The 27321-nt window shown below is 40.9% G+C and overlaps 2 protein-coding genes across 4 annotated transcripts in view; one reads left to right on the top strand and one right to left on the bottom strand.

The window, feature by feature from the left end:
• Positions 1 to 16592, top strand: part of TRIM36 (tripartite motif containing 36) — a 30068-nt gene extending 13476 nt beyond the window's left edge. For all 3 annotated transcript variants that reach the window (XM_054397685.1, XM_054397684.1, XM_054397686.1), the window contains 8 exons: positions 3237 to 3562; positions 9793 to 9939; positions 10974 to 11069; positions 11961 to 12214; positions 12848 to 12972; positions 13492 to 13785; positions 14100 to 14397; positions 16238 to 16592. In XM_054397685.1, the coding sequence (XP_054253660.1) occupies positions 3237 to 3562; positions 9793 to 9939; positions 10974 to 11069; positions 11961 to 12214; positions 12848 to 12972; positions 13492 to 13785; positions 14100 to 14397; positions 16238 to 16592 (1895 nt within the window). The remainder of the gene's footprint in view (positions 1 to 3236; positions 3563 to 9792; positions 9940 to 10973; positions 11070 to 11960; positions 12215 to 12847; positions 12973 to 13491; positions 13786 to 14099; positions 14398 to 16237) is intronic.
• A 9162-nt stretch (positions 16593 to 25754) lies between these two features.
• On the bottom strand, positions 25755 to 26045 carry SEC61B (SEC61 translocon subunit beta). Its single transcript, XM_054398183.1, is given in 1 exon segment — positions 25755 to 26045. A coding segment is annotated over 1 exon segment (291 nt).
• Positions 26046 to 27321: the final 1276 nt, after the last annotated feature.

Below are 27321 nucleotides of genomic sequence, written 5' to 3'. Positions count from 1 at the left end.
TGTTTTCCCATTCTTTCTAATAATCCATCCAAAAGCATTATCTGAGACTGGGGAGAGGTGAAAATATACATTTATTTTTAAAAAAGTTATAAAAATTAAAATCCAGTTGACTTCTAAAATCTTTATGTTTTAAAACTCTCACACATTTAACTTCCATATCTTCCATAACTACAGAATTCTGGTGATACTGTTTACTTGGAAAACATGATTTTATCTTTAAGATGTCTTATCCCTTTGCAAACCATCAGCTGAAGATTGGGATTTTCATCATTTTAAGTATTGTACCTCTCCTACAGAAAGGGATATTTAAATGTCTTTAATAAAAAGACACATTTAAGATTGCTCTATGACTTGAGTCTTTGCAATCTGTATCCTGGTATTTGTGACTTTGGAGTCTGAGTATGAGCATATGTTGTGCTGGTATTTTAGTTACTGACTGAGCTATTCACTGCAAGTGGAGCAGTCTATTTACAGATTACAGTGAGAAGTTTCTCATGATAACTTCTAATATTTCACCAAAGCCATACTTTTTTGTTCTAAACCAGATTGGCAAAGTGTAGAAGAGAATATGAGGAGGACCTAAGGTTCTCTGAGCTGTACATCTTATAAGACTACAAAATCCATGTGTTTTGCTGATGCCTCTGTGTGAGATTTTTTTTTGTGTGTGTATAAGTAGAATTCAGTTTTAGCAAACTGGACACAAGACAAATAGGAAATATGGTACTCAAACTAATTTATTACATCATCAGTGCTTTCTTTTTAAAATATGAGTGGAGAAATCCTGTAAATAGAAAGCAGGCTAACTCTTACTGCATGTTAATATTTTAACACTTGCTATGCAAAAAGAGAATGTTTCCATACTTTAGCTATTGAAGTGGCAGAGTATGACAAGTAAGCTTCCAGTGTTTAAAATGGGGAAACCCCTGCAACCTTAGTCTCTTAGAGTGCTGTCAGTTGAAAGGGATGAGACATCTGAAGCTGCACAGAACTTCTTTGATACTGAATTGCTTTCTGTAAGCAGTATGTCACCAGTCTTCACAGAGCAGGCTCGTGATGACAGCTGCATTTCAGTCCACCATGGGCAGTATGAAAGGCCTTTATTGGGATGCAGATCAGCTCACCTTTGAGTTAAACAAACACCCTTTCCATATATGAGCTCCTTGGGCCAGAGTTCAGAAGCATGCTACTGGATACGAATTTTAAATCATAATTTTAAACTTGACCACTGAATCACATTTGTTTGTTTGTTTTTCTTTTTTTAGTTTTTCTTTCTTACTATCTTGCTGTTTTATTGCTTGCTCTCTGCTGTAGCACAGAGCTAATAGGCAGTCCCTGTGTGTACAACACTATATTGTTGTTTCCCTAGTTTTAGCAAATATAAGTCCTCCAGGCCTTTTGGTAGCTGTTGACTGCATGGCACTGCATGTGAAATCACCTTTTTACTTCGGCCATTGTAGAAGTCTCTGTAGGAGGTCTCTATTCTTGTGTGAGGTGCTAGCTTGAAGCATACATTGGAGAAAAACAGTTCACGTTTCACTGCTGTTGTGCATTGCATGTGTGTGTTGCTGTGCATGCCAAGTTACAGGTACTGCAGGACATGCAGTTTGGGTAATTAATTCATGTCAAGTAAGTACTGAACAACAACAACAACAACAACATCTGTGGTTCCCTTAGCCATAATTGTGTACTGGTGCCTTTTGTCACCTGTACTGTTCTGTAAATGCAGTCCTGTAGACTACATGTTCTGCTCAGAACCTACAGAAAGACATAAGACTGGCTGAGTTTGAGACTGTCAGCATATACACACTTGTTCATGCTCTGGTTCTTGCTTTTTTAACTGATCATCACACATAACCACTGCAGGGCACAATTCAAAGTTTTTTAAAGGAGCATGTTCCTTATGGCAGTGTTGGTATGGTTGTATTAAAAGAGACTGGAATGGGCATGGTAGGAAAAGAGGTTTTGTGTTCTTGGAAGAGGCAGCCATAGGGCAGCAACACAAAGCAAATGTCTTTCAGATACCATCAAAGGACACTTCAAAAAGAAACATAGTATCAACATTTATGATGGGAGATCCTGACTAAATACAAATGAGAACAAATTTCCCTTTCTGAGGAAGAACCAATTTCAACATTAAGAATTCAGCTTTAAGTCATACGTCCATTGTTTCTTATACCAACGTGTGTCCTCTCAAAGGCATCAGCTACAGAGGATATATTTTTGTTTGTTTGTAAGAGGAAGCAGAAAAGATAATGTATTAAGATTAAACACTGGCTTAGCCTGCTTCAGAGACAGATAAAGAACTTTTGATAGTTGTGCCTGGTAGGTTAGTGAATTAAGACCTGGGGATGCCTTCTGTGTTTGATAGTCTCAAGAGTGTTACCCTGTAAATAGCTTTTGGGTTTGTATAAGCTATCCCCTTGAACAGGTTCCAAAGGCCCCTTAGTCTTGTGGCTTTACCTAAGCCTTTGATCACTTTATTTTGGAGAGGAGGGAAAATTTGTGTGTAGCTGTTTTCTACAAGTACAGCTTATCTGCTGCCTGCTCCTGAAATTAAAGGAGACAGATGCACCCTCTATAACCATGCAGGTCTGTGGTTCCCCAGTTCAGAAGAGAGGAATCTCTCAGACATAGCAACCATCTGGACATTCCCGTTGGTCTGTGGTGCTTAGCAGCCCTCCTTTATCAAGGCCATTTAGCAAGGACCAAGTCAGCCCCCACATATTTTGCGTAACTGATTTGGCTGAGATTTTGTATTGGTAATAACTAGTTCTCTTATTTTCCCCTTTATTTTTTTTTTCATGATGCCTCTTGGAATGCATCAGGTAAGCCTGACTCAGCCAAAGCAAACTTCAGGGAGCTCGAAGCTGGCTATGTTTGTCTAGGAATATCTACTCTCATTCTGGGAATAAGTATCTTTCAATTCAATATATTATGAAGCTGTTGCTCTCTCTATGGTCAGTTAGGTAGTCTAAACCCATCTAGTTTCCAGAAGATTTTCTGTTAATGTTCAATGTCTGCAAGCTTGAATGCATACAAAAATACATGAAGAAGATGGGATTGGAACAGATAAACACATCTTAGCATGGAATTAAGTTTTAGAGTAGTATCCCCTGGGTTCAGACATTACACTACCTTGTCACAGCAAATGTATTCTCTTTGGCTTGGTAGACTGCATATGAATTGATATTGTACTGTTTATGCTCCTCCTAAATCAGGATTTGGTGTCTACACAGGCAGAAAACGCAATTCACTGACTCCTAGATCAACTCTGTTTCCTTGCCCGGGTTGCCAGCGGGATATTGATCTTGGAGAACGTGGCATCAATGGTTTATTTCGCAACTTCACGTTGGAAACCATTGTGGAAAGATACAGACAAGCAGCCAGAGCAGCCATTGCTATTATGTGTGATTTCTGCAAACCTCCACCTCAGGAGTCCACAAAGAGCTGCATGGACTGCAGTGCAAGCTTTTGCAATGAGTGTTTCAAAATACACCATCCTTGGGGAACTGTCAAAGCCCAGCATGAGTATGTAGGACCAACCACCAACTTCAGACCAAAGGTAAGCACACGGTATCTTACAAGAATTTGGGTTTGAACATTCACATATGGCTTCAGACGTGTCTGTGTAGCGGTAGTAGCTTTTTAGGACATTGTGGCTGTATTGACTACTAATGTTATTTACTGAGTGAAGCATAAGCTTTTGTTTCTGTTGCTGCTGAAGTGGCTGTTGTTGAAGAGAACCCTAAAACTAAGGATTTTTTACTTTGGGGAACAGATTGTATTGTTTGTGATTTCAGTCTTATTTTTTCTCTTTTTGGAAGACTTAATCTTTAATATCTAGGATGGCAGTGCTTTTCTCTAATAGTTGGGTTAAGGAAGATGCCTGTGTGCAGTAAATGCCCAGCTCCAACCCAGATAAACTGCCATGCCTTCCCCCTGACTTAAGGAGGGTTCCCTTTCGATCTTTTGTGCCTGAACTGAATCTATCACAAAGCATCCTCTTTTTCTCTTTGCTCACATGTAGCAATAGCAAAAGGTGAAGGTCTCCATTATTATTACACGTTGTTATTTATGTAGTATAGGAGAAGAGAAAAATGTAACGGCAAATTTTCTACTTCAAACACTGCTGCCGCTTTCAGACAAAACAGAGTGATTGCAAAGTGCAGAACGTGGCAGTGTCTTAATGCATTTAAGTTACATGATGGGAGGAATTGTCACCACTGCTATCTCTAACAAGGCACTGCAATAGGGCTTAGTGTCCCAGTATCTGCAGCATGCCTGTGGCTTGTGACCTCACTGGAGTGAGGCTCACAGATAGTGCAAATGCTGATGTTCAAGGACTCCTGATTAATTTTGATTGAAGTAGATTTGGTAAATCTGTAATGTATAAGAAGCACTTGACCAGTGGTGTACCTTCTTTCTGAGACTGTTAAAATTCAAGCCTCAGAAGTTAGTGAGCTAGCAGGTACTAAATATCCAGATGTCCCATTAGTTCCATTTCCCCCTGTCTTAACACATTCATTCTAGTTAAGAGCAAACATCTGCTTGATGTGCTATAAATTGCACTGGGACACAGCTGCCTTTGTGAAATGTCTCTTTATGAGATAAACAGGTAAGGTAAAAGTTTGCATGCTGTGTTCCAGCGCATGATCTAAAATGCTGTCCAGCTGCCTGAAACCCTCACTGCTCCAACATTTCTACTTGAAAGTACTAAAAGCATTGTGTGATCTTTGTATTCTCGTAGAAGTACTAAAATATTGGAGTGCTATCAAGGGCTCTGGAGTGTTATCAAGGGCTCTTGGAGAGCTAGCAAGGGCTCTTGGAGAGCTAGCAAGGGCTCTCAACTTGTTGCCCTGAGGCAAGCCAAGGATGAAGCACTGGGACACCCCAAGGGAATCAAGGGGGATTCACCTAAGAGCTGAAGTGTCTCTATGCAAATGCATGCAGCTTGGGCAATGAACAGGGCAAATTAAAGGCCACTGTGATGCTAGGATGCCATGACATAGTGGCTATTACTGATACTTGGTGGGATGATTCCCAAGACTGGAATGTAGGCATAGGTGGGTACAAACTCTTTAGGAAGGACAGGCAGGGTAGGAGGGGAGGAGCTGTTGCTCTCTATACCAGTAAGCAGCTGGAATCAGTGCAGCTCCACCTGGGGAAGGATGATGAGCAGATGAGGCCCTCCACAGGCAAACAGAAGTGGCTTCATGTTCACAAGCCCTGGTCCTTGTGGGGGATTTCAACCACCTTGATATCTGCTGGAGGGACAACATGGCTAGGTAGCAGCATTCCAGGATGTTCCTGGAATGCATAGATGACAGCTTCCTCCTCCAAATGGTAAAGGAACCAACGAGAAAGGTGCTATACTGGACCTTGTTCTCACCAATAGGGAAGGGCTGGTGACCAACGTGAGGCTCAGGGATAACCTTGGCTGCAGTGATCATGAAGCAATAGAATTTAAGATCCAGAGGGCAACCAGGAGGATGTATCCCAAGCTTACAACCCTGGACATTAGGCATGCAGACTTTGATCACTTCAGGGATCTGACAGCCAAAGTACTGTAGGAAAAAGCCCTAGAGGGAAGAGGAGCCCAGGACCACTGGTCAGTATTCAAGTATCACCTTCTCCATGCCCAGGAGCAAGGTATAGCCACAAAGGGGAAAGCAGGAAAGAGTGTTAGAAGACCTGCCTGGATGAAAAAGAAGCTCCTGGACACACTGTCACACAAAAAGAAATTCTGCAAGGAGTGGAAGAAAGGACAGCTAGAGTGGAGGCATATAAGGAAGCAGCCCTAGCAGCAAGAAACCTGGTTAGAAAAGCTAAAGCTCAGCTAGAATTAAATTTAGCCAGGGAGATCAAGGGGAATGGCAAAAATTACTATAGATATATTACTTGTGAAAAGAAGACTAGGGAAGGTGTGGACCCCCTCAGAAAGGAAACAGGTGAGCTCGTGACAAGTGACATGGAGAAGGCTGAGGTTCTCAATGGCTTATTTACCTCAGTCTTCACTGGCAAGGGCTCCAGCCGCAGTCCTGGAATAATGGAAGATAATGGCAGGGACTGGAAAAAGGAACTGCTCATTGTGAGTGAAGATCAGGTTCGTGACCATCTGAAGAACCAGAAAGTGTTCAAGTCCATGGGACCCAATGAGATACACCCAGGGGTGCTGAGGGAACTGGCAGATGAGGTCACTAAACTGCTCTCTATTACATTCCAAAAGTCATGGCAGTCTGGGGAGGTCTCCATTGACTGGAAAAGGGTAAGCATTACTCCCATTTTCAAAAAGGGGAAGAAGGATGACCCAGGGAACTATAGGTCACTCAGTCTCACCTCTGTGCTGGGTGAGATCATGGAGCAGATCCTCCTGGAGGCACTGCTGAGGCAGAATAATAATGAAGAGGTGATTTGGTATAATCATCATGGCTTCACCAAGGGCAAATTGTGCCTGACAAACCTGGTGGCCTTCTATGACAAGGTCACAACATTAATAGATGAAGGCTGAGCAACTAACGTCATTTACCTGGACCTGAGCAAAGTCATTGACACTGTCCCATACAACATCCTGGTCTCCAAGCTGGTAAAGTCTGGATTTCATGGATGGACCATTCAGTAGGTAAAGAACTGGCTTGGTGGCCCCACCCAAAGAGTGACTGTCAATGGCTCCATGTCCCAGTGGAGGCCAATGACAAGTGGAGTCCCTCAGGGATCAGTCCTGGGACCAGTCTTGTTCAACATCTGTGTTGGTGACATGGACAGTGGCATTGAGTGCACCCTCAGCAAGTTTGCTGATGACACCAAGCTGTGTGGTGCAGCAGACATCCTGAAGGAAAGGGATGGCATCCAGAGGGACCTTGACAGGCTGGAGACGTGGGCGCATGATAACCTCATGAGGTTCAACAAGACCAAATACAAGGTCCTGCCTCTGGGTTGGGGCAATCCCAAGCAAAAATCATGTCTGGGCAGTGACTGGCTTGAGAGCAGCCTTGACGAAAAGAACTTGGGGGTGCTGGTGGATGTGAAGCTCAACATGAACCACCAGTGTGCACTTGCAGCCCAGAAAGCCAACCAGATCCTGGGCTGCAGCAAGAGAAGTGTGGCCAGCAGGTCAAGGGAGGTGATTCTCCCCCTCTACTCTGCTCTGTTGTGATCCCACCTGGAGTGCTGTGTCCAGTTCTGAAGTCTCTATTACAGGAAAGATCTGGACGTGCTGGAATGTGTCCAGAGAAGGGCCATGAGGATGATCAGAGGGCTGGAGCACCTCTCCTATGAGGACAGACTGAGAGAGTTGGGCTGTTCAGTCTGGAGAAGGCTCCGAGGAGACCTTATTGTGGCCTTCCAGTATCTGAAGGAGGCCTATAAGAAAGCTGGGGAGCGACTTTTTAGGGTATCAGGTAGTGATAGGACTAGGGAGAATGGAAAAAAAATTGAAAAGGTTGGATGTTAGGAAGAAGTTTTTCACCATGAGGATGGTGAGACACTGGGACAGGTTGCCCAGGGAGGTGGTAGAAGCCCCTGGAGGTTTTTAAGGCCAGGCTGGATGTGGGTCTGGGCAACCTGATCTAGTGTGAGGTGTCCCTACCCATGGCAGGGGGATTGGAACTAGATGATCCTTGAGGTCCCTTCCAACAGTTCTGTGATTCTAGGAAAAGGAAGAAAAGTGTGAAAAGCAATTGTGTATCTGCAATTTATGTGGAACAGATCATAGAATCACAGAATGCCCTGGATTGTAAGGGACCTTTAAATGTCATGTAGTCCAACATCCCTGTAGTAAACAGAGACAACCCCAATTAGATCAGGTTGCTCAGAGCCCCATCAAGCCTGACCTTGAATGTCTCCAGGAATGGGGCCTCCAACACCTCCCTGGGTAACCTGTTCCAGTGTAAGAATTCTGTGATATATTGTGATAGTACACACACACTGAATTTGTTGAAGCAGAAGAAAAAAGGGAAAAGTGGTTTACACTATCCTGACCTTGATGTGTGTGGGATTTAACTTCTTAATATTATGTGCATGAAGACAGTTGTACTGTTCAAAAACAAAAACAAAACAGAACAAGGCAAAACAAACCAAAATCAAACCAAAAAACAAAGGAAGAACATTGTTTAGTTAAATCAGCTATAGGTACATCTGCTTTGTAGAAATACTTTCTGACAACAATAAACTGATCTTTATTGTGTCGTTTTTGAGGACCCTTAGGGCTTAGTATAAAGAAAGAAAAGTGCATTTTTCATTCCACTGCAGTGTTAAGACCTGAGCTGAATGCATGAAATGTTTGCTGGTTTCCTAAAAAGTATTTCCAGTCATCAGTTACAACCAGGCTGCAGAGCACTTTGTAATGTGTGTGGTGGGGATGGGAGAAGCAATTACTGGTCTGACTGCTCTCAGATTTTGAGAGAGCTAGACAAGGTAATCTCTTGATCTCTTCTGTCTCTAGCTTGCAGGATGTAATTCTTGCTTATACAAGGAGATGAATAACAATATGTGGTTGCTGGTAGGTGTGACAGTACACTGCTATGGAAAAATTACTTTCACAGACTACCTGCATGGCTGCATTTTTTGGAGATATCTGCCTGCACAGATGGATTTCCAGAAAAATTATTCTGTTGCCACCTTTTTTTTAAAAAAAAAAAAATCTAGCTGTCAGTGAGTGAGATGGTTTATTGAATATTCTGCTTAATGACAGTTTTATTTACCAACATGCTAGTACAACAGGTGTCTGCACTTTTCACTGCATTCTAAGATAATATTTAAGGCTTGAGAGCTGTTTTCAGAGATGATCTATAGTTTTAGATTAATGTGTCTATATTTGTGCTACTCACAATTTTCTATTTTTATGCCTTTTCCTGATGTTTGTTTTGCACATTGTGAATTAAAAGATGATATTTTTAAAGCCCGACTGTTGGTACTTTTGTCTTGTTTTCTCCTTGATGTGAAGCTTTCTTGACCTCTTTGGTAGCGTAGAGTAGACAGACCTGAATGTTGTCTGGAATGTTCTGGAAAAGGTGTACCTTTATTTTTAACACCTCACCCTCCATTTATATGATTTTATTTATTACTTGAGCTTTGAGATGAGCGTGACTTTTTTTGTCCTCTTTGAGTAGTTATTAGATCATGTTCGGTTTTTGAAAGATGTTTTATAGTGAATGCCAACTTTTTGCAGTGCTAAGACAATACTAAAATTAGTGCTTAATGCGAACAATTTGCAATTGGAGTCAGACAGAAAAATTGAAACACTGGACCCTTTTGTCTTTAAAATGACTGTGACTGGTAGTGGTGGCCACATTTCATTTGTTGCTCTGAAAGCAATGGTTATGCAGCTGATGAAAGTCTACCTTAGACTTAATCATTATAGTACTATGTCAAGTCTTGCTTTAAGAAGTAGTTCATAGCTGTTTCAAGGCTAGTGGGGACACAGTTAAGTTTTGCAAGGTGTCTCTTGTATATTGTGTTTACAGCTCTGAGCAGGAGTGTGGGTGTCTTGCATCATGCAAACAACTTCAGGGATTAGCAAAATGGTTGGTTGCAGTATGGAGGCTATGTGATGAGTACACAGACATTGATGCAGGTTTACTCGCTGTAAACCTTGTGAAAGTGTGTGTACTCTTCTGCTTGCTTTCACTGGCATGGACAAATATAAAAGATGGAAGATAAACTGAATATAAAAAGTCCATTGATTAAACCAGACATTGCTGTGGGATAAGCAAGTGATGTAATTGTTTGTTAGCTGTTCAGTTTTTGGAAATACACCTGCATTCATTCTGCTGTCTTTTTCTTTTTTCCTCCCAGATTTTGATGTGTCCTGAACATGAAATGGAGAGGGTAAACATGTACTGTGAAATTTGCAGAAGGCCTGTTTGTCATCTTTGTAAGCTGGGTGGATGTCATGCAAACCACAGAGTAACAACGATGAGTACTGCTTACAAAACCCTTAAGGTACTAAGGAAATACTGTTGCACCTGGCCTTAAGAAGGGGAAGAGTGCTGAGCTACTGGTATAAGGGTAAACTCCCTCTGGCAGGAAGCCAGGACATGTGTTTAGAGGACACCGAACTAGTCGTGAGGCATACGGTTGTGCACCATCTGTATATATATATATATATGTATTGATGTGACATGGCACATGTCTGAGCAACTGAACTATATTTTCTGTGAGGCTTGAAACATAACCCCTGAAAAGTGCTTCCACTTTATTTTAGCCTAATGTACAGCCATATTGAACAGTAGAGAAGGATTAAGCAGTTAATACTTGACAATCTGGCTTTTTAAAGACAACTGTCCGAGTGACTTTGGCTAGCTGATACTTCATCAGGTATCCTGAAAAACTTGGATCTGAAATTTGTGGAGACTGTTTCTGGAGACAGTAAAAGCCTGCCTGGATGTATTCCTGTGAGATTTATTCCAGGTGATCCTGCTCTAGCAGGGGGCTGGTATTAGAGGATCTTCAGAGGTCCATTCCAAACCCTACCATTCTGTGATTCTGTGATCTATTGGGACCTTGTATGTTTCTGAAGTTGCGTTGCTGTTAATTCTCTAAGCACAGTACCACAGGGAAGACTTGAAAGCATTATGCTGTTATTAAAAAATAGTTGCTGCTACCTCTTCTTCCTTTTCTTCTTCTCTTGCTCACAGGAAAGAAAAGGAATTAAAAAAAAAAAAAAGACCAGACCAGCCTGCCTTGTGCTCTTTGGCCCTTTGGCCTCCTTGCCTGTTTGCAAGGCTTTTCCTGTACAGCAGTTAACTCTGGCAGCTAAGGAAGTGCAGACACTCTGAAGTTCATGGTTTGAACCACTAAGCCAGCTGAAGCTGTCAGCTCTGGTCACTTACAGCAGTGGCCTGATGCCCCTGTGCAGTCATTGCAGGTCACCAGCAATTTTCCACAGAGCTGCTGCTCGTAACTGAATGACCTGCCTGCTCTGGTTGTTACTTTGAGTACCATTTTTCTGCCAATTTGATCTTTTGTTTTAACAGGAGAAACTTTCAAAAGATATTGAGTACCTCATCAGTAAGGAGAGCCAGGTGAAAGCTCACATCACACAGCTGAATCTGCTGCTGAAAGAAACAGAGGTGAGTGGCCTGTGGGTTGTCTGGGGATGGAGGAACACAGAATGGACTTGAACTCTTTTCAGTTAAGTGTTTTAATTTTATTTTTTTTCAGTTAGCCAGTAAAACAATTTCGAACAGTTTGTGTTAGTCTTGAATCATATGTGGTGATTAGGACTTCCTAATGCTGACAGTGTAGAAAATTTGGGCAACATACAGAGGGAAGTAATTTTGAGTGCTGCTGTAAATTTAATTGAAATAAGACTTATTTGATACCTTAACCAAAGACAGGTGGGTTAGCTTTGCAGCTCTTGTGTATTAATAGTGCATCACAATTCAGTTAATTCACTGTCTGCTTAATATAATAATGTTGCAGGTAAGTCAGAATTAAGGGCAAAATCTCCTGGCGGAACAGTCAGCTGTAAATTTATATACAAGAAGAAAAACATGATATCAGAAATTGCAGGAGCTCCCAGCTCTGCCTGTACTTTGACACAAACTGTCTTTGTGCTTTGTAGTTCCTTTTATCCCATGGCACTACAGTTCTGAGGGCATATATGAGAAGCTGGGCTGAACCCCCAGTTCAAGGTGATTGAGGAAGGTGAAAGAGCACCTTAGGTATGAAGACTTCAGAGACTGAACAGCTTTTACAGTACTTTTCCAAGAGCTGTTCAGACAGATGCTGTGTATAACTTCAGACTTAATCAAAGGACTAATTTCCTGCTCTTCTGTGTTAAGATCATAATTGCTTACCAGTTTGTGTGCAGTGCTGATCAGATTTTCAGTGCTGAAGAGCACAATAGAGCTCATATCTGCCAAATGGATGCTGTGGTATCTTGAGCAACCCTTAGTATGTTTCTGTACTCAGTCACAGTGTTGTGGAAGCTGTATAAAATGTGTTTTGTTCCCTCTTAGTGCAACAGTGAAAGAGCTAAAGAAGCAGCATCTCAGAGTTTTGAGAAATTATTTCATGTCCTAGAAGAGAAGAAATCTGCAGCTCTTAGAGCAATCGAAGCTTCTAGGAATTTAAGGATGGAAAAATTGCAATCACAAGCAGAAGAATATCAGGGGCTCCTGGAAAATAATGGCCTTGTGGGATATGCTCAAGAAGTGCTTAAAGAGACAGATCCATCTTGCTTTGTTCAAACAGCAAAACAACTTCATGTCAGGTATCTTAATTATCTTCTGTTTAAGGTATAGATATTGTGCCAGGATGTCCAGTCAGTCACAGTCTTTTGACCTTTATTAGTAAAGTGATGAAGATGCTACTTTGTATTGCAGAGTTTCAGGAGATGGTGCGGGACTGTTCAGTAGAAATTACTATGTTGCAGAGTGTGTTAACGAACAGCAGAGAGGAGGGGCCGGGTCCTGTGGCAGTGCTTAGCCTTGGCTGCTGTGGAAGGGTAGCCTGCTCCGCCCACTGACACAATGCTTTATTCAGAGATTGTATCGGGTATTTGCAAATTAATCGTACAGATCTCTCTCTCTGGCTTTAAACTCTTTGATCTTAATAGTTGCTCTCCATTAGCACTTACCACCTTTTTTGCTCTTTGAACATAATCCCCCACGTTATTAATATGCCAACTGAAAGAGTGCCTGTTTGTTATCTTTACATGGATGTACAAAAGACCTTCAAGCTTTGCATTCAAAATCTGTCTAGAAAGACAGAAATTTCTGGGAGACATCGGTAAGTACATGAAAACAACTTTTTCTTCTTCTTCTTTTTTTTAAGTGTTTTTACTGTAAGGAATACAAACATGTGAATTCCCTTTTTTGCTATCTCTCTGCTTCTGTGCTTTCAGAATCCAAAAAGCTACAGAATCTTTAAAGAGCTTCAGGCCAGCAGCTGAAACTAGTTTTGAAGACTTCGTGGTGAATATAGCCAAACAAGAAGAGATCCTTAGTGACTTGTCCTTCCATTCCAATGGTAAATTACAAGAGCACCAGGTCTTTCTTGGCTTATGGTTGTAAGTGCTTCTCAGGAAAGAGGCAAAGTTTATGCAGGACTGCAGATGCAGAACTCAGTCTTGTGACTTGCATTGTCCCTTCTGTCTCCACCATCTTCAAGACATTTCCTGGCAGCAATGCTAAAGAAGCTAAGATGCCATTGCATTCAGTACACTGGCTTACAAAATATTGTAGTTAAGCAATACTAGGTCTTCCTAGAAGCTTTTTGTGCATGACAGAAAATAATAGGTTTTTCTATTTCTTTTTTTAGCTGCAAGCAAATTTCAAAATAAAAGCAGAAAGTAATGGATTTAAGTGTATGAAAAAAACCATTCTGATCTGCACTCTTTAACTCAGTCAGATTTTACATGCACTCACACTCTCTCTCACACATGTACAGTGCCATAGCTACTCATCAAAGGGCTTGTGTGGTTAATTGCAAAACAACATTCATCTTAAATTTGAACTTTTTTTCTTTCCTAAATTTCTGTCATTCTAGGTGTAGAAATACCAGAAATCAATGAAGAACAAAGCAGAATGTACAACAAAGCTCTGATCAGTTGGGAATGTCCCGGGAAGAGAGACTCAGCTGATATCTATATTCTTGAGTATCATAAGCTTAATAGAGAGGAAGAGAATGTGACATGGCAGGAGATTGAAGTTTGCAGCAAGAGTAAAGTTATACCTGATCTCGATGATGACAGCAGCTATGCCTTTAGGGTTCGAGCATATAAAGGGTCTACCTGTAGCCCTTGGAGCCGAGAAGTTATTTTGCGTACACCCCCAGCTCCAGGTATTGGCTTTTCTTACGTCCATAAAGTGTGTCTGTTAGCAGTAAAAGCTGTGTGCAATTTCCAGTAGCTCCCAGACTTCTACTGTGCTGTTACTGGTTGCATAAATGTTCAGAAGCACTGTTAACAAACAGGTTAAGTAGGCAGCATACTGAGACTGTGACTGAGACTCTCTTAGCTCGTGTGATGTTTCTGATAACCTTTAAATGTGAGAAATTCTAATGTCAGTGTGAGTTGAAATGTAGTTTATAAGCACATAAAGCCAAATACTCAACTAAGAAGATTTGGGCTTGGTTTTGATTTGGTTTTTTTTCAGTTTTCAGTTTTCTTTTTGATGACAAATGTGGATACAACAGTGAACATCTCTTGCTGAATCCAAGAAGAACCTCTGTGGAAAGTAGGGCTGGATTTCCCCTACTGCTGGCATCGGATCGTATGCAGGTTGGATGCTACACAACCCTGGATTACATCATTGGTGACACTGGGATTGCCAAAGGGAAGCACTTCTGGGCTTTTCATGTGGAAGCCTATTCATACCTGGTGAAAGTAGGAGTAGTCTCTATCAACAAGATACAGAAATTGTTCCATAATACCCATGATGTGGCCAGCCCAAGGTAAATTGAAGACTCTTGTTTGAAACATATTTTATACAAGGAGTTGGCTTAAAAAAAAATAAGAGTAAGTCTGTTAGTGCACAAGGTGAATCTAACCTGTGGAAAGTAGCTTGAAGGATCTAAGCAGATTGTAAGCAGGTTGTCCTGTTCGTCCCTTATTATTAGTAGAAATATGTTCTAATTCTCCAGAGTCCTGTTTTCTTTCTTTTTGAGAAAGAAATCCTGTTCCTGTAGATGTCAAGATCCATCAGTTAAAGCAAGAAAGAAAGGAGAAAAAAAAAAAGGCATCAGTTGCAATATTGAAGCAATCCTTGATTGTCAGTAGTAAGACTGTCTTAATTCCCTTAGCATACTAGGTTTGGCAGCTGTTCAGAGGTCCAGAGTGCTTACCTGTGTATCTTTGCTGAGACTTGTGTTGCAGTGAATTCCAAGTCACTGGCTTATCCCAGGCTATATGCTTCTATACAGTAGTAAAGTGCTAGTGAGCACAAGCCAAAGTACAGAGGACAAACCAGCAAAAAGCTTTCCAGCTCTCAATTACAGCTGTATACAATTAAGGTGAATGTGTTGAGGAAATACAGGCTGAGAAGCTATCTCTTGGGGACTAGTCTCAAGAGGGAGGGGACAGGCTCTTCTCAGTTGCACCCTGTGATAAGACAAGGGGCAGTGCATATAAATTACAGCACAGGAGGTTTCACCTCAGCATGAGGGGGAACTTCTTCACTGTGAGGGTCACAGAGCACTGGAACAGGTTGCCCAGAGAGGTTGTGGAGTCTCCATCTCTGGAGACTTTCAAGACCCATCTGGATGTGTTCCTATGTGACCTGTGTAGATTCTATGGTCCTGCTCTGGCAGGGGACCTGGACTTGATGATCTTTGAAGGTCCCTTCCAACCCCTAATATCCTGTGACACTGAGATCTTGTGATTCTGTGACTCAGCTTTGTCAGGAATCTAACATGTTATGATTTTTTCCTGCCTAACATATTGAAAAGTATAAAAATGCTAGAGCTGCATAAAGGAAGATGGAGCCTTTCTATAAAGTGAGAAATTAGATCCTGATTTCCTCATTTCTTCTTCCTATCCACACAAATAACTTGAAGACGTTAGCTGACATGTATCCAGACTCCCCTCGGACGCCCCAAAACCACAAGCCTAGCTAGGAATTGTCGGCACAGAATAACCTGTGTTTCTCCAGTCTGTCATCATCTGGGGACAGAAGTAGGGGTAAAAGCAAGTAGACTGAACAAATCTGGCTACAGACTTTCCTCAGTAACCAACTGTTTAACAAGGGTTCAGGGGAGCCTCCAGGCAGAGTGCTTTTAAACAAAACAAAACCAACCTCCAAAAACTTAAATCACTGCTTTTTATGTTGTGACTTTTAAAGACAAAATAATAGAGGAGAGACATGGAAAACTCATAGGACAGCAGTGAAGTTAAATGCATTTAATGTTTTTCAACGTGTAAATAAAGTTAAATGGATCTTGTCTGTAACGATTAGTCATAATCACTTCTCAATACTTGTGAAGTTAACATAATATACTTGTATGTTCATTAATGACTATCTAGCATGAGTACTTCTGTGGTCTCATCCTCATTAGTGTTCAGCTTTTATTAATTGTTTGAAGTGGCCCAAGTGTTTGTTAATTGTTTGAAATGGCCCAAGAGAGTGTTCTTCACCCACTAAATGCATCTTCCGTCCCAGCTTAGCTGTATTTTTACCCCACTAGGTTTTGCATGTGATTGTGTGATGCTACCTGCCTTATGAAAATGTTTCCTCCAGTACACGTCACTGATCCCACTTCAGAATGACAAAAGCAAATGGTTGTTTTCCTATTCTAGATACGAGCAAGACAGTGGTCATGACAGTGGAAGTGAAGATGCCTTTTTTGACTCATCACAGCCTCTCACGCTGGTCACTTTAGGTATGAAGAAGTTCTTTATGCCCACAACACCTGCTGCCCCAAAGGACCCAGCGAGCAGAATCCTTCCCCTGCCATCGTGCATGGGCATCTGCCTGGACTGTGACAAAGGCAAGGTGGGGTTTTACGACGCAGGCCGTATGAAATGTCTGTATGAGTGTGAGGTGGACTGCTCTGGTATAATGTACCCAGCATTTGCCTTAATGGGTGGTGCAGCAGTTCATCTTGAGGAGGCTGTCACAGGAAAGTATGGTGAGTACCATGATGATATCTAGTGCAGTAAAGTCTTCCTGTTGCTGTTTTGAGATGGAAAATGAGAGCAGAAGAATTCTACCTTAGTTTTCATTTCTGATTAATCACATTCTACCTTCATGTTGCTCACAAGATTCTGGTCCATGCGTTTTGTAAACAAGTGGTCCAGATACTTCCTACACCAGTGGGAAATGTTCTTCCAGAAACTCTTCTGCCTTTCGTTTCATGCTGTTCCCCACAGACTTTTTTTCCCAGGGGGAAGAAGGGAAGAAGTTTGACTAGCAACCAAAATTACTCTTCAGGGGTAGACATCTGCCTTTTACTGTAACTTAAATGCTTACATTGTCAGTTTTGTATTTAGTGAAGTTAAATATGACAGCATGTGATTACCATTCTCCTTGAGTTGGAACAGTTTAGGATATAAGAGACCTCAGACATCATCTTCTCCAACACACCTGACATGGACAGGGACAACTCTCAACTAGACTTGGACACCTCTCAACTTTCCTTTCAAGAAATCTACCTGAATGTCTTTGAGCACCATGGGTTGGGCTTTTCAGCACAAAGTAACATTTACAAATGCAAAATATAAATCAGAGAGAAATCAGAACTGCAGCTGAATATTTAAGTTGTACTTGGAAAGAAGAGGGTAAATTAGACCCTGATTGCATGTCACGTACCTTTAATGTGACCAGAAGCTAAATGATTAATTCTGACACCTGGTGCCATGTAATTGGTGGCTGAATGGTAAGTTTCTTTGCTTCCAGGCGTTTACTGTAGGCTATATAAATGAAGTGCAATTCTACCTTAAGCATCAGTCCAAAATCAGAAGTGTTTGCATGTCTGAGTAATAATACCTGGTATTGTAGGCAAAAGCAAAGAAAATATTGACATGAATAATAATATGTGAAGTTTGAAACAACAAAAAATTCAGGTATTTCTTAATACTTGTTTCTATAAGTATTTTTTTTATTTACTAGTAGCTTGGTTTTTTTAGTGAGAATGTTAAAAATGCACTGATTATGTTTGAGACCCAATTTCTGCCTTAAAGGATGTTTCACCTCAAGTTTTTGCTCCTCTCATGATAAGAACTATCTATCACGTAGCAGTTTTTAATACAATTGTAGAACCACAGAATGGTTTATATTGGAAGGGACCTTTAAAGATTGCCTAGTCCAAAACCACTGCTGCGAGCAGGGACATCTTCTGCTAGACCAGGTTGCTTGAAGTTCTGGCCAACCTGTACTTGAACACTTGCAGGGATGGGACATCTACAGTTTCTTGTGGCAACCTGTTCCAGGGTTTCACCATCATCATTATTACAAATTTCTTCATTGTATCTAGTCTAAATCTACCCTCTTTCAGTTTAAAACCATTGCCCTTTTTCCTGTTACTACAGGTGCTGGTAAAAAGTGTCTCTCCATCTTTATTTAAGCCCTCTTTATATACTGGAAGATGGCAATAAAGTCTTCCCAGAGCCTTCTCTTTTCCATGCTGAACAACCTTCACTCTCTTAGCCTTTGTTCACAGGAAAGGTGTTCCGGCCATTTTTGTCTGTTTGTGTGACCCTCTTCTGGATCTGCTCTGTGCTGGTGGCCCCAGAGCTGGATATTGGGGTCTTGGGAGAGCAGAGTGGGAAAATCAATTGCCTTGCCATGCTGGCCATTCAGCAGCCCAGGATACAATTGGCTTTCTGGACTGCAAATACACATTGTTCATTCATGTCCAATTTTTCATCCATCACAATCCTGAGGTCCTTCTCTCTGGGATTGTCCTCCATTTCCCAGCCTTTATTGAAACTGGAGATTACCCAGACCCAGGTGAAGGACCTTGTGCTTGGTCTTGGCAAACTTCATGAAGCTCATGTGAGCACATTCCTCAAACCTGTCAAGGTCCCTCTGCACAACATCCTGTCCCTCTAGCAAATGAATTGCTCAACTTGGTGTCATGTGCAGATTTGCTGAGCATGCATTCAGTCTTACTGTCTATGTTGTTTTTGAAGATATTAAATAATATTAGTGCCAGTCAGACCCTTGAAGGACCCTGCTTGTTACTGGTTTCCACATGGAGAGGTTGCTGTTGCTCTTTGGACATGGCCATCCAGCCAAATGCTTACCCATTGAACATTTCATCTGTCAAACCTGTATCTCTCAAATTTAGAGGTAAGAATGTTGTGGGGAAGTGTATCAAAGGCCTTACATAAGTCCAGGTATATGACATCTGTAGTTCTTCCCTTGTCCACTGATGAAGTCACTCCATGACAGAAGACCACTAGATGAGTCAGGTATAATTTACCCTTGGTGAACCCATGATGGCTGTCTCTAATTGCCTCCCTGCCTTCCACATCTTTCAACATACCTTCCAGGAGGATCTGTTACATGATGTTACTGGGCATGGAAGTGGATTGCATCTCTTTATAGAAATCTATGTAAAAGAAACATTTGATACTTGCACTGTTAACTTGTGTTGTGGAAGAATAAGGGTCTAAAGTGAAGGATGGTTCTAATACATACTTGGTGCTTTCTAATTTGGGGATATGCTTTCTGATTTGGGGATAGTGTTGCATCTTGATGAATGTGTATGAAATATTCTTACTAAGTACATGTATACAGCTGTAGAGCTATGAAATGGGACCTGAAAGTCACAACACACTTAAATGAATGTAGGTTGTAATGAAAAATCTTTGTAGGCTTTGCTGTCTGAACTGTCATACTCATCTGATGTGGAGTCCACCCCTCCCAGTATCCTGTTATCTAAGCCTTTTGTCAGGTGGACACTGCTAGAAGAAATCTGCAGAAATGGTAATGGTCAGAAATGTCATCTTCACCAGGGGGAGCATGACAGCCCTTTCAGGGCTAGAAAGGCCAAGCAAGATCAACTTATTGTTTGGGTCTCACCTGCCATTGTTTCTGCCTTAGTAAGTTTGTGTGGAAATGTATTCCACAATGTCATTGTGTAGTTGTGTGGAGAACACATTGATGTCCCAGGCAACAGGTGTGAAGCTGTGGGTATCTTCTGGAAATTTGTCCTGCAGAGGGAATGGCAAATTGTCCCTTACTAGTTACCCATTAGGTGATTTCTTTTTCTAATAACCTTTCATATTATGCCCTCCTCTTCAGATTTTCTATCACTGGATGAAAGCCATTCTGTACTGGTAAGCATCCCACAGGTCCTCTTTTCCTTTCTGAAGCTGACTGAAGGAGTCCTCCATACAAATGCTCTGTTGCAATGAAGGATGACAAAATTTGGGATTTTTCTTCTTTTCATCGTCCTGAAACCATATTTGCTTTTTTTTTTTTGTCAGTACTGATTATTAAGGTGATGTTTAAAAAGTTCTTCTGTGGTCTTTTTCCCACAACAAGCTTGTAAACAAGCTGTGCACATACAGTTTTTCCCCACCTTGTGTGTTATTTTGCATTTCTTAATGCTGAGTTTCATCCAATTGTTTACCTGATCACATAGTCCTGATGGCCTCCTGCAGCTTTTGAGCCACTTCTGGACTTGAGTTTCCCTGAATAGCTTCATAGGTAACACAAACATGATACGTTTTTTCTTTGCAGGCTTTTCTGGATCTTGGAGCAACTCAAATTTTAGTGTGACATAGCAGATCTCTGTTGTTCTGCTGTTAAAATTTATTGATATTTCTGCCTTCCCCCCTCCCCCCCCCTGCTTTGTGTTAGTCATTTATTAAACCATGATTTCAAGCACTGGAAACTTTTGCATGTTAGTACACTCTGTTGAGTAGATGAGTCATATTCTTGTGTGTGTGAACCTGGTGGTCAAAAAGACCCAGCAGACAGGATTTTCTTCAGTAGCTGTGACTTCTTCCATTATATAATCACCATTCATCTATCTATTAATCTATCAAACCTCATAGTTTCTGGTAGCTTCTATCACCAAAATATAGATTATAAGGTTGAACTTTCTGGTTCGTTGCTCCCAGACCATATCTTACTCCACAGACAAATGTATCATTTTTCATTCCTCTGTTTTGGAAAGTGGGCTAAATTAGAGGCGTTATGTTATGGCTAGCTCTCCACAGTTCTACAATGGGATTCTTTAGAAGCATCTGAACCAATTATCACCTGGAACTGGCCTTTCTTTACTATATGGAAATATTAATAAACTGAACACTGTATCCTAGATACAAAGACACAAATTAATCTCTTGGATTAATTTATTTTGTAAAAAATATTACAATTTACTGATTTGAGAATATAGAAGTAAGAAATGAAAAAAAAAAGAACTTTTTTTCTACTATAGCTTTACCTTACATTCGTTTAAAATGTGTTCTGCTATGCAATTAATTACTTATTCTACTGGACAGATATTGACGCCACTTTAAACATTAATTTACCTTATGATATATTTGTTTGTATTTGTCTCATTCTGAGTTTGAAAACTGATTTGGCTTTTGGTGTTACTTCAATATTTAGGATGGTTCATTACAGTACTCTATGGTGCTTACACCAGCTTATTAAATAAAAAAACACACTGTCTGAGGCACTGATAACATACTGTCAGATTTTTTCCACTACAAAGGAAGTGTCACCTTTAAAAAATACAGTTCAGCAGTACTTGCCTATCCAGATACTTACTTTTCCAGAACAAGTTTCTTCCTATGAAACAGCACTTTACAGCATAGATTAAGCTAAAAATGGTGTGGTATTGTTTGGATCTTTGTGCAATATAGCTCTTTGGTGACTACTGTGTGATTTACAAAGCTCCATCAAGGTGTGAATCATGTAGACACTTTCTAGATATCTAAAGCTTTAACAAAAAGGCCTTGTTTAAAATTATTCTGAAATGTAAATGTGATGTCTTCTTTCTTCTTTTTTTTTCCTTAATAAAATCTGAAAATACAGTTGCATTGACTATTCATATCATTACATCTCATCTCTGAAGTACCCTGATTGAAATAATATTTCTCAAAATAGATGACAACAGGTGACTTGTGGGGAAAAAGTATGGCACTTGGTTCTCAAGTCTGCAAATACACCAACACCTCTAATTTTAGGAGGACTAAATATTTGAGTTTGGACTAACTTTTATTTAAGATGTTGATGTTTGGAACTTGGCTGCCCAAGGGTGGAAAATATGTGTCCAGAAGGAACTGTCTGGCACATTGTCAAGGAAACCTTCCCACTCCCTAATAGAGGAAGCAGATTTTGTTTAGCTCTCCAACCTGAGTGGCCCAGCCAAGAGAGACCTAAGTTAGGTTGGATGGACCTGTCTTGCTTTTCAATTCTGAAAATTGGTGCCATTGCTTAAATCTGTGTCAGTCTTTACATTTGTCAACACTGCTGCTTTCAGGATGCTTTAAGCTCCACTTTCAGGTGGTTGCTACCTTCAGACCTGTTGTGTGTGTACACCTGTAAACACCAGAGGCTGTATTCAAAGTGGAAGTCCTGTGAGCTGTGCTAGTGTTGTTAAAGAAGCCCCACAGTCAGTACATATATGTGTGTATACTTGAGAAAGGCTGATGCTCTTAGGAAAGCAAGGTACGCTTGAATCCAAGTGCAGTGTTTTACTGAATTTTCTCTACTTTCTGATTTGACTGCTATACTCAAGTATATTGTTCAAATGTATGAATGACACAGGTTTGTTTATCACTTGAAGTTGAGTAAACCCAACGCTGTAAAGACATAGAATGGCTGAGGAAGCTCTTGAAAAGGGCTTTGGCTGAAAAATATTTTTGGCACCATGTCAGCAAATGAATGCAGAGCAGACTGTCACTTCCTGAGGTGCTTGCCATCAGGGGAAGACTAAGATGGTGCATGGTCGTTGGCTGAGCTCTGAAAGCTTATTTTGAGGTTCAGAAAAACAAATTCTATATCTGTGTGAGAGAGAACTTCAGCCTGTTCTGGACTCTCAGATTAGAAAGAAACAGCTTTGACTTGGCCTGAAGGATATTTCTCCTTGAAAAAATAATAAGGCTTTTTGTGTATTTATTGCCAAACTATAAACATAGCACTGGGCAAATCCAGCTTAGCATGAAAGAATCTATCTGTTCTAGCTGGTCTGCCTGGTTTGACAGACTTAGTCCCTGCTCTTAACCTTTTTATTCCTTCTGCTTCCTATCCCAAGTAAGACGTGTGTAAGGGAGAAACATTTGTAAGTCTCAAACTCTATAAAAACGTTTCTCTCAAAAATGTATCTTTTCCTGCCTGTTTATTAAATTCTGCCTCTCTTTTGCTCAATTGCACTCATATTAGCTGAGCTTTGGTGCAGTAACTTGATTTCCTGCTCTTTTCTCAGTAGTGTATAGCAGAAGTATCCTGTTCTCCATATAAGAGATATAAGGAGTTAAAAAACCCATGGACCTATCCTTAAACCTGTTAGAAGAAGATGGAGAGAAAGTGTCCTAGGTAACTAAAAAACTGACCATGCAAAACAGTAGTTTCAGAGGAGAGGAAAAACAACCTCAAGGTCCATGAATGACCATTCTGCATGGGTGCTCAAGCAAGGCAAGGAGCCAGATAGGCAGTGGAGAGTCCCACTAGTGCTACTAAACTTGTACAAGCCACAACACAGCTTGGCATGATGGCTAGAAATGACTCATTCTGGGGTTGGTAACCCACTGTGAACTGGTGGGTGAAAATGTTGAAGTTCACTGCATTCTTCCTGGTTTCATCCTATATGGCAGTAATGGGCACATTACTTTATTTCTGCCTAAGCTTAAGTAAAAAGGTTATATTTGGCCTTGATTTGTGTCGATTCAAAAGATGTCCATCTCCAGCAAAAATCTTGTCTGAACATCTATTATTTATTTTGTAAAGAGAGAACTGCTATATGGCTTCTAAAAGTAGAATTTATATTAGTGCAGTTTAAATGAATAATCATACTTGTTGTATAGCATGCCACAAAAACACCATAACTAAACAAGTGCACTGAAAAAAAAAACATTTAAGAAATAATTTCATACATGCTTCTTCAAAATGTAGTTAAGCTATGAATGAAGATTAAAAGTTAAGAATGCACTTGAGAAATCATTTTGTAGGAGAATTGCAGAGATCTGAACTAACTACTTGGCTATAGCCAAGCTGTTGAAACAGCACTTCAATTTAATTCATCACTGAATCTACCTATACATAGACATGTGGGCATATGCATTTGTATTTATGCTTACATTCATGTCTCTTTTTTCTAGAAATTTACTAGACTAGCCATGAAATTGGGAAGAAGGTCAGAAATCACTGAGATTCATATTTATTCAAATAATACTGACAGTTGTTGCTGTTCGGTATTTTGCATATTGCTGAGGCAAGTGTGCTCACTGCATCCAGGTATTTAGACTATGCAAAGTGAGAGAGTATGGTCTTTTTTCTGTGCACCTGGAGGTGGATGGGGTAAAGGGACTGTAAGGCAGAAGGATCTGGGCCACTAGTAGTGGTGTGTGTCCTGTACATGTGAATGCTAAGCCACTAGAAGCTGCCAGACCCCAGTGGAACTGAAAGGATGATTTTACCTCACCTTTTCCCGACAGATCTGGAGACACTGCAGACACTTGTCACCACCTTTTCTGCTGTTGCTTGAGATTAAGAATGGAGTTGAGAATGATTCCAATGTCCCAATGAGGGACACTTTTCAAGCCTGATTCTTCCATCTGCCCTGACAAAAATATTTTGTTACATACACTGAACAGCCACACGACATGTGGACACGCACAGTATCTGTCTTTAGAGAAGAAGCCTCTGATGACCACCCAGGATTTGACTGGAAAATGAAGCTGGTTTTGCATAGTCATTCCAGACTTCAGTTGAATTTGTTACTTCCCTTATTTAAATGTAGCTAAGTATCAGACATCCCTCGATTCTTGAGGGTATTTATACAAGTGTAAATGAATTAATGTGGGTTTTATTAAAACTTTTTCCTGCTTCACAGGGGAACAGGCAAACCTTTACACAAAGTAAATTCAGCTCAATATGCTAATTGACTGATTTAATAGGGTCCATTTTACAGAACTAATGAGTCAGAAAAATAAGGATGAAGAAGGACAAGACTAGGACTCACTACGAGAAAAATACTTCATACTATTTTAGTTTTATTTCAGAGCACTTTGTATTTTCCAGACATAAAAATTATGAAAAAAGCTTTTTCAAGTCACTAGAGAGTGGGTAGTGTCTTTACAAAGGAAGAATTGTCTAAGAGAGAGTTGGAAGAGAAAGGGAGGAACCATACAATTTACTCTATCAATGTGTATGTAAACAAAAAAGGGGACCTTGCCAGGTACCTTATCTTGAACCTTGCTGTAAATCAGTAGGGGTCTGTCAGAAGATGACAGACGCTGAACACAGCCTGAACTTCTGAACTTTTAGGACAGAGGGCATACTTAACAGACTACTGAATATTAACTTCTCCACCCAGAGAAGTGAAGAACCTAATTTAAATGAACATACGATGTATGATGCAGGGGGGTTGCATGTGAAGGGGGACATGTAGTAGGTGTTTCGGGAAAGACTGTAAATCCTGAGTACCTTAGCCAATGGGGAAAGGGAGAGGGAAATTCACTTCTAGCAATTTAGGATAAAAGGGGAGCTGCATCTCCCAGCAATTTGAGAGACCCCACAGGGAACTGTCCCATGGTCTCTCCCTTTATTCAAATAAAGTTTTAAAAGACTTCTCTGTCTCCGTTGTGAACAGGAACTTCTAAATCAGATTAATTTTTCCTTACAAGAGGAAAGTATGTACTGATAGCATTTCTCTTAGCAAATCCTGTTCCTTCTTGAAATATCTTAATTCACTCACTAATTCACAGATTATTATTTTTTAAAAACCTTATACAGCTTTTATTTTGTCAGGCTCCACAAAGGCAGGCTGGCATCACACTGAGCTCCATCCAGTTCCCCATGCACCAGCCAGCAGCTGGCAGTCACAGCACACAGATTGGTGCATTGCTGTTGTCAAAAGCCAATAACATAGGTCATGCACATTTGCAGTATAAATGCATTCAAAAGTATTAAACATGAGCTTATTTTCCAGCACATTTTAACTTGCCATGAGAGTAGCCAGTACAAAAAAACATATGGGCTTGGGGGAGGCTTTCCTCAGGACCCTGCAATTGTTTGCTGTTGGATGCTGATTTTCAACAGGTGATAGGAAGCTTCCTCAACCTCTGTCCAAGTACAAACACGATCCACCATATATTTGGTCCAAGATGTATGCTTTAGAATTTTCTGATGACTCTATGAACGAGTATATTTACCCCAGATGTGCAACATAAACACAGAAGCAATAAAAAGAAGACTCATGACCAAAACTGGAACAGGCCCAACTTTTAGCCCGGGAGAGTCCCTAGTGTAGAATTGCCACATCCCACCAGTACCTGTGGAAGTGGCACAGCCTGCACTTCTTGTCCCACAGCTAGCATTCTTCCACTGTCAGACAGTGGATCCCTCCGCACGGGGAGCCACAGCCTTGCTGGGGGAGCAGCCAGAGGAGCTGACACTGGTGGCACTGGGGTTGGGCCCAGGCATGACGGCAGCACTAACTCAGGAATCGCTACAGCCTCAGGTACGGTCCCTACATGGCCACTCTGTCCACGTCCCAGCTCCTGTTTGTTTGTTTGTTTAAATTAAAACCCACTGCTCTCAGAGCCAAAGGAAAAGCACTGGTTTTACAGGGGTTTAACTGGGAAAGGGATTAGATGTTCTCTCAACGGGTGTTAAAAATCCAGGTGAACAGCATCAGTGTGATGCTGACAGATATGCTTCCCTAGTTGATGCCTGCAAAGCAGGTAATGCTGAGATTCTAGTCCCCAGGGAAGGAAGAACTGCTGTGACAATGGTCCTCAATAAGCCTTTAAAAGCATGGCCGTAATTACAGCTTAACGATGATTTTGTGCTGAAATAAAGTTTGGCTTTTTTCCCCCTCGCCTCCTCACAAGAGTATAACACAGGGGAGAGGAGGGAGAGAAACAAAGCAAACCACACTCCTGGGTGATAGAACAAGCTGGATTCAGTAGAGCTTGGTGGTCTTCTTGCGCTTTGCTGCTGGGGGAGCAGACCCAAGCATAGGGGTAGGCCTAACTTTAACTGACTTTCTAATGTTTCCCCCTTTATTTAGATTTCCCTTCTCCTCAGGTCCTCCTGTCAGCTGGTTATTTGATTTCTAGAGCTGATGCAAGAAGTTGCCCTTGGAGACCACATAATCACTTGTAAAGTCATTATTATATATAGTAAGAATAAAATACTAATATTCACATGTCTACAGTATTTGCATACAGCCTGTCTTGGTGTTTCATTATTTACAAAGATTAAAAAAAAAAAAAGACTTAAACCTAGTGTATGAGTTTTTTTGTTTTTTTTTTTTTTAAACTTTAAGGAAGATCTATCACTGATTTCTTAATTGTGATTCTGTGGTTCTGCTCCAACCATTAACTATCCTCATTTTCCAAGAGGGGGCAAGAGCAACCGACATTAGCACCACCTCTCAGCTCAAGCTCCTCCTGCAGTGTTGTGCCTCCCAAGTCACCTCTAGGGAGATTCTTCCTCACAGAACCTCTAACTCCATGTTCATCTCAATAAGGCCAGTTGCATGTGTTGGTGAGAATGCAGCACATAGCAGGGTAGAAAGGAGGAAATGCTGAAATATTTTAAAGAATGTATAATTAAAGCATATTGCCTGCTAAGTAGAAAGTGAAATAGTTAGGAGACATGAGCTGTGTGGTTCCACAGCAGCCTTTGGCAGTATTTCCTGGGAGACAGGCTGAGCCTGCTTTATCCAACTCATGTATATTTGATGCAGCCTGAA

This window comes from Indicator indicator, chromosome Z, assembly GCF_027791375.1.
Source record: "Indicator indicator isolate 239-I01 chromosome Z, UM_Iind_1.1, whole genome shotgun sequence".
Classification (NCBI taxonomy): domain Eukaryota; kingdom Metazoa; phylum Chordata; class Aves; order Piciformes; family Indicatoridae; genus Indicator; species Indicator indicator.
The sequence above is the reverse complement of the archived record's forward strand: the minus strand, read 5'-3'. Positions and strand labels throughout refer to the sequence as shown.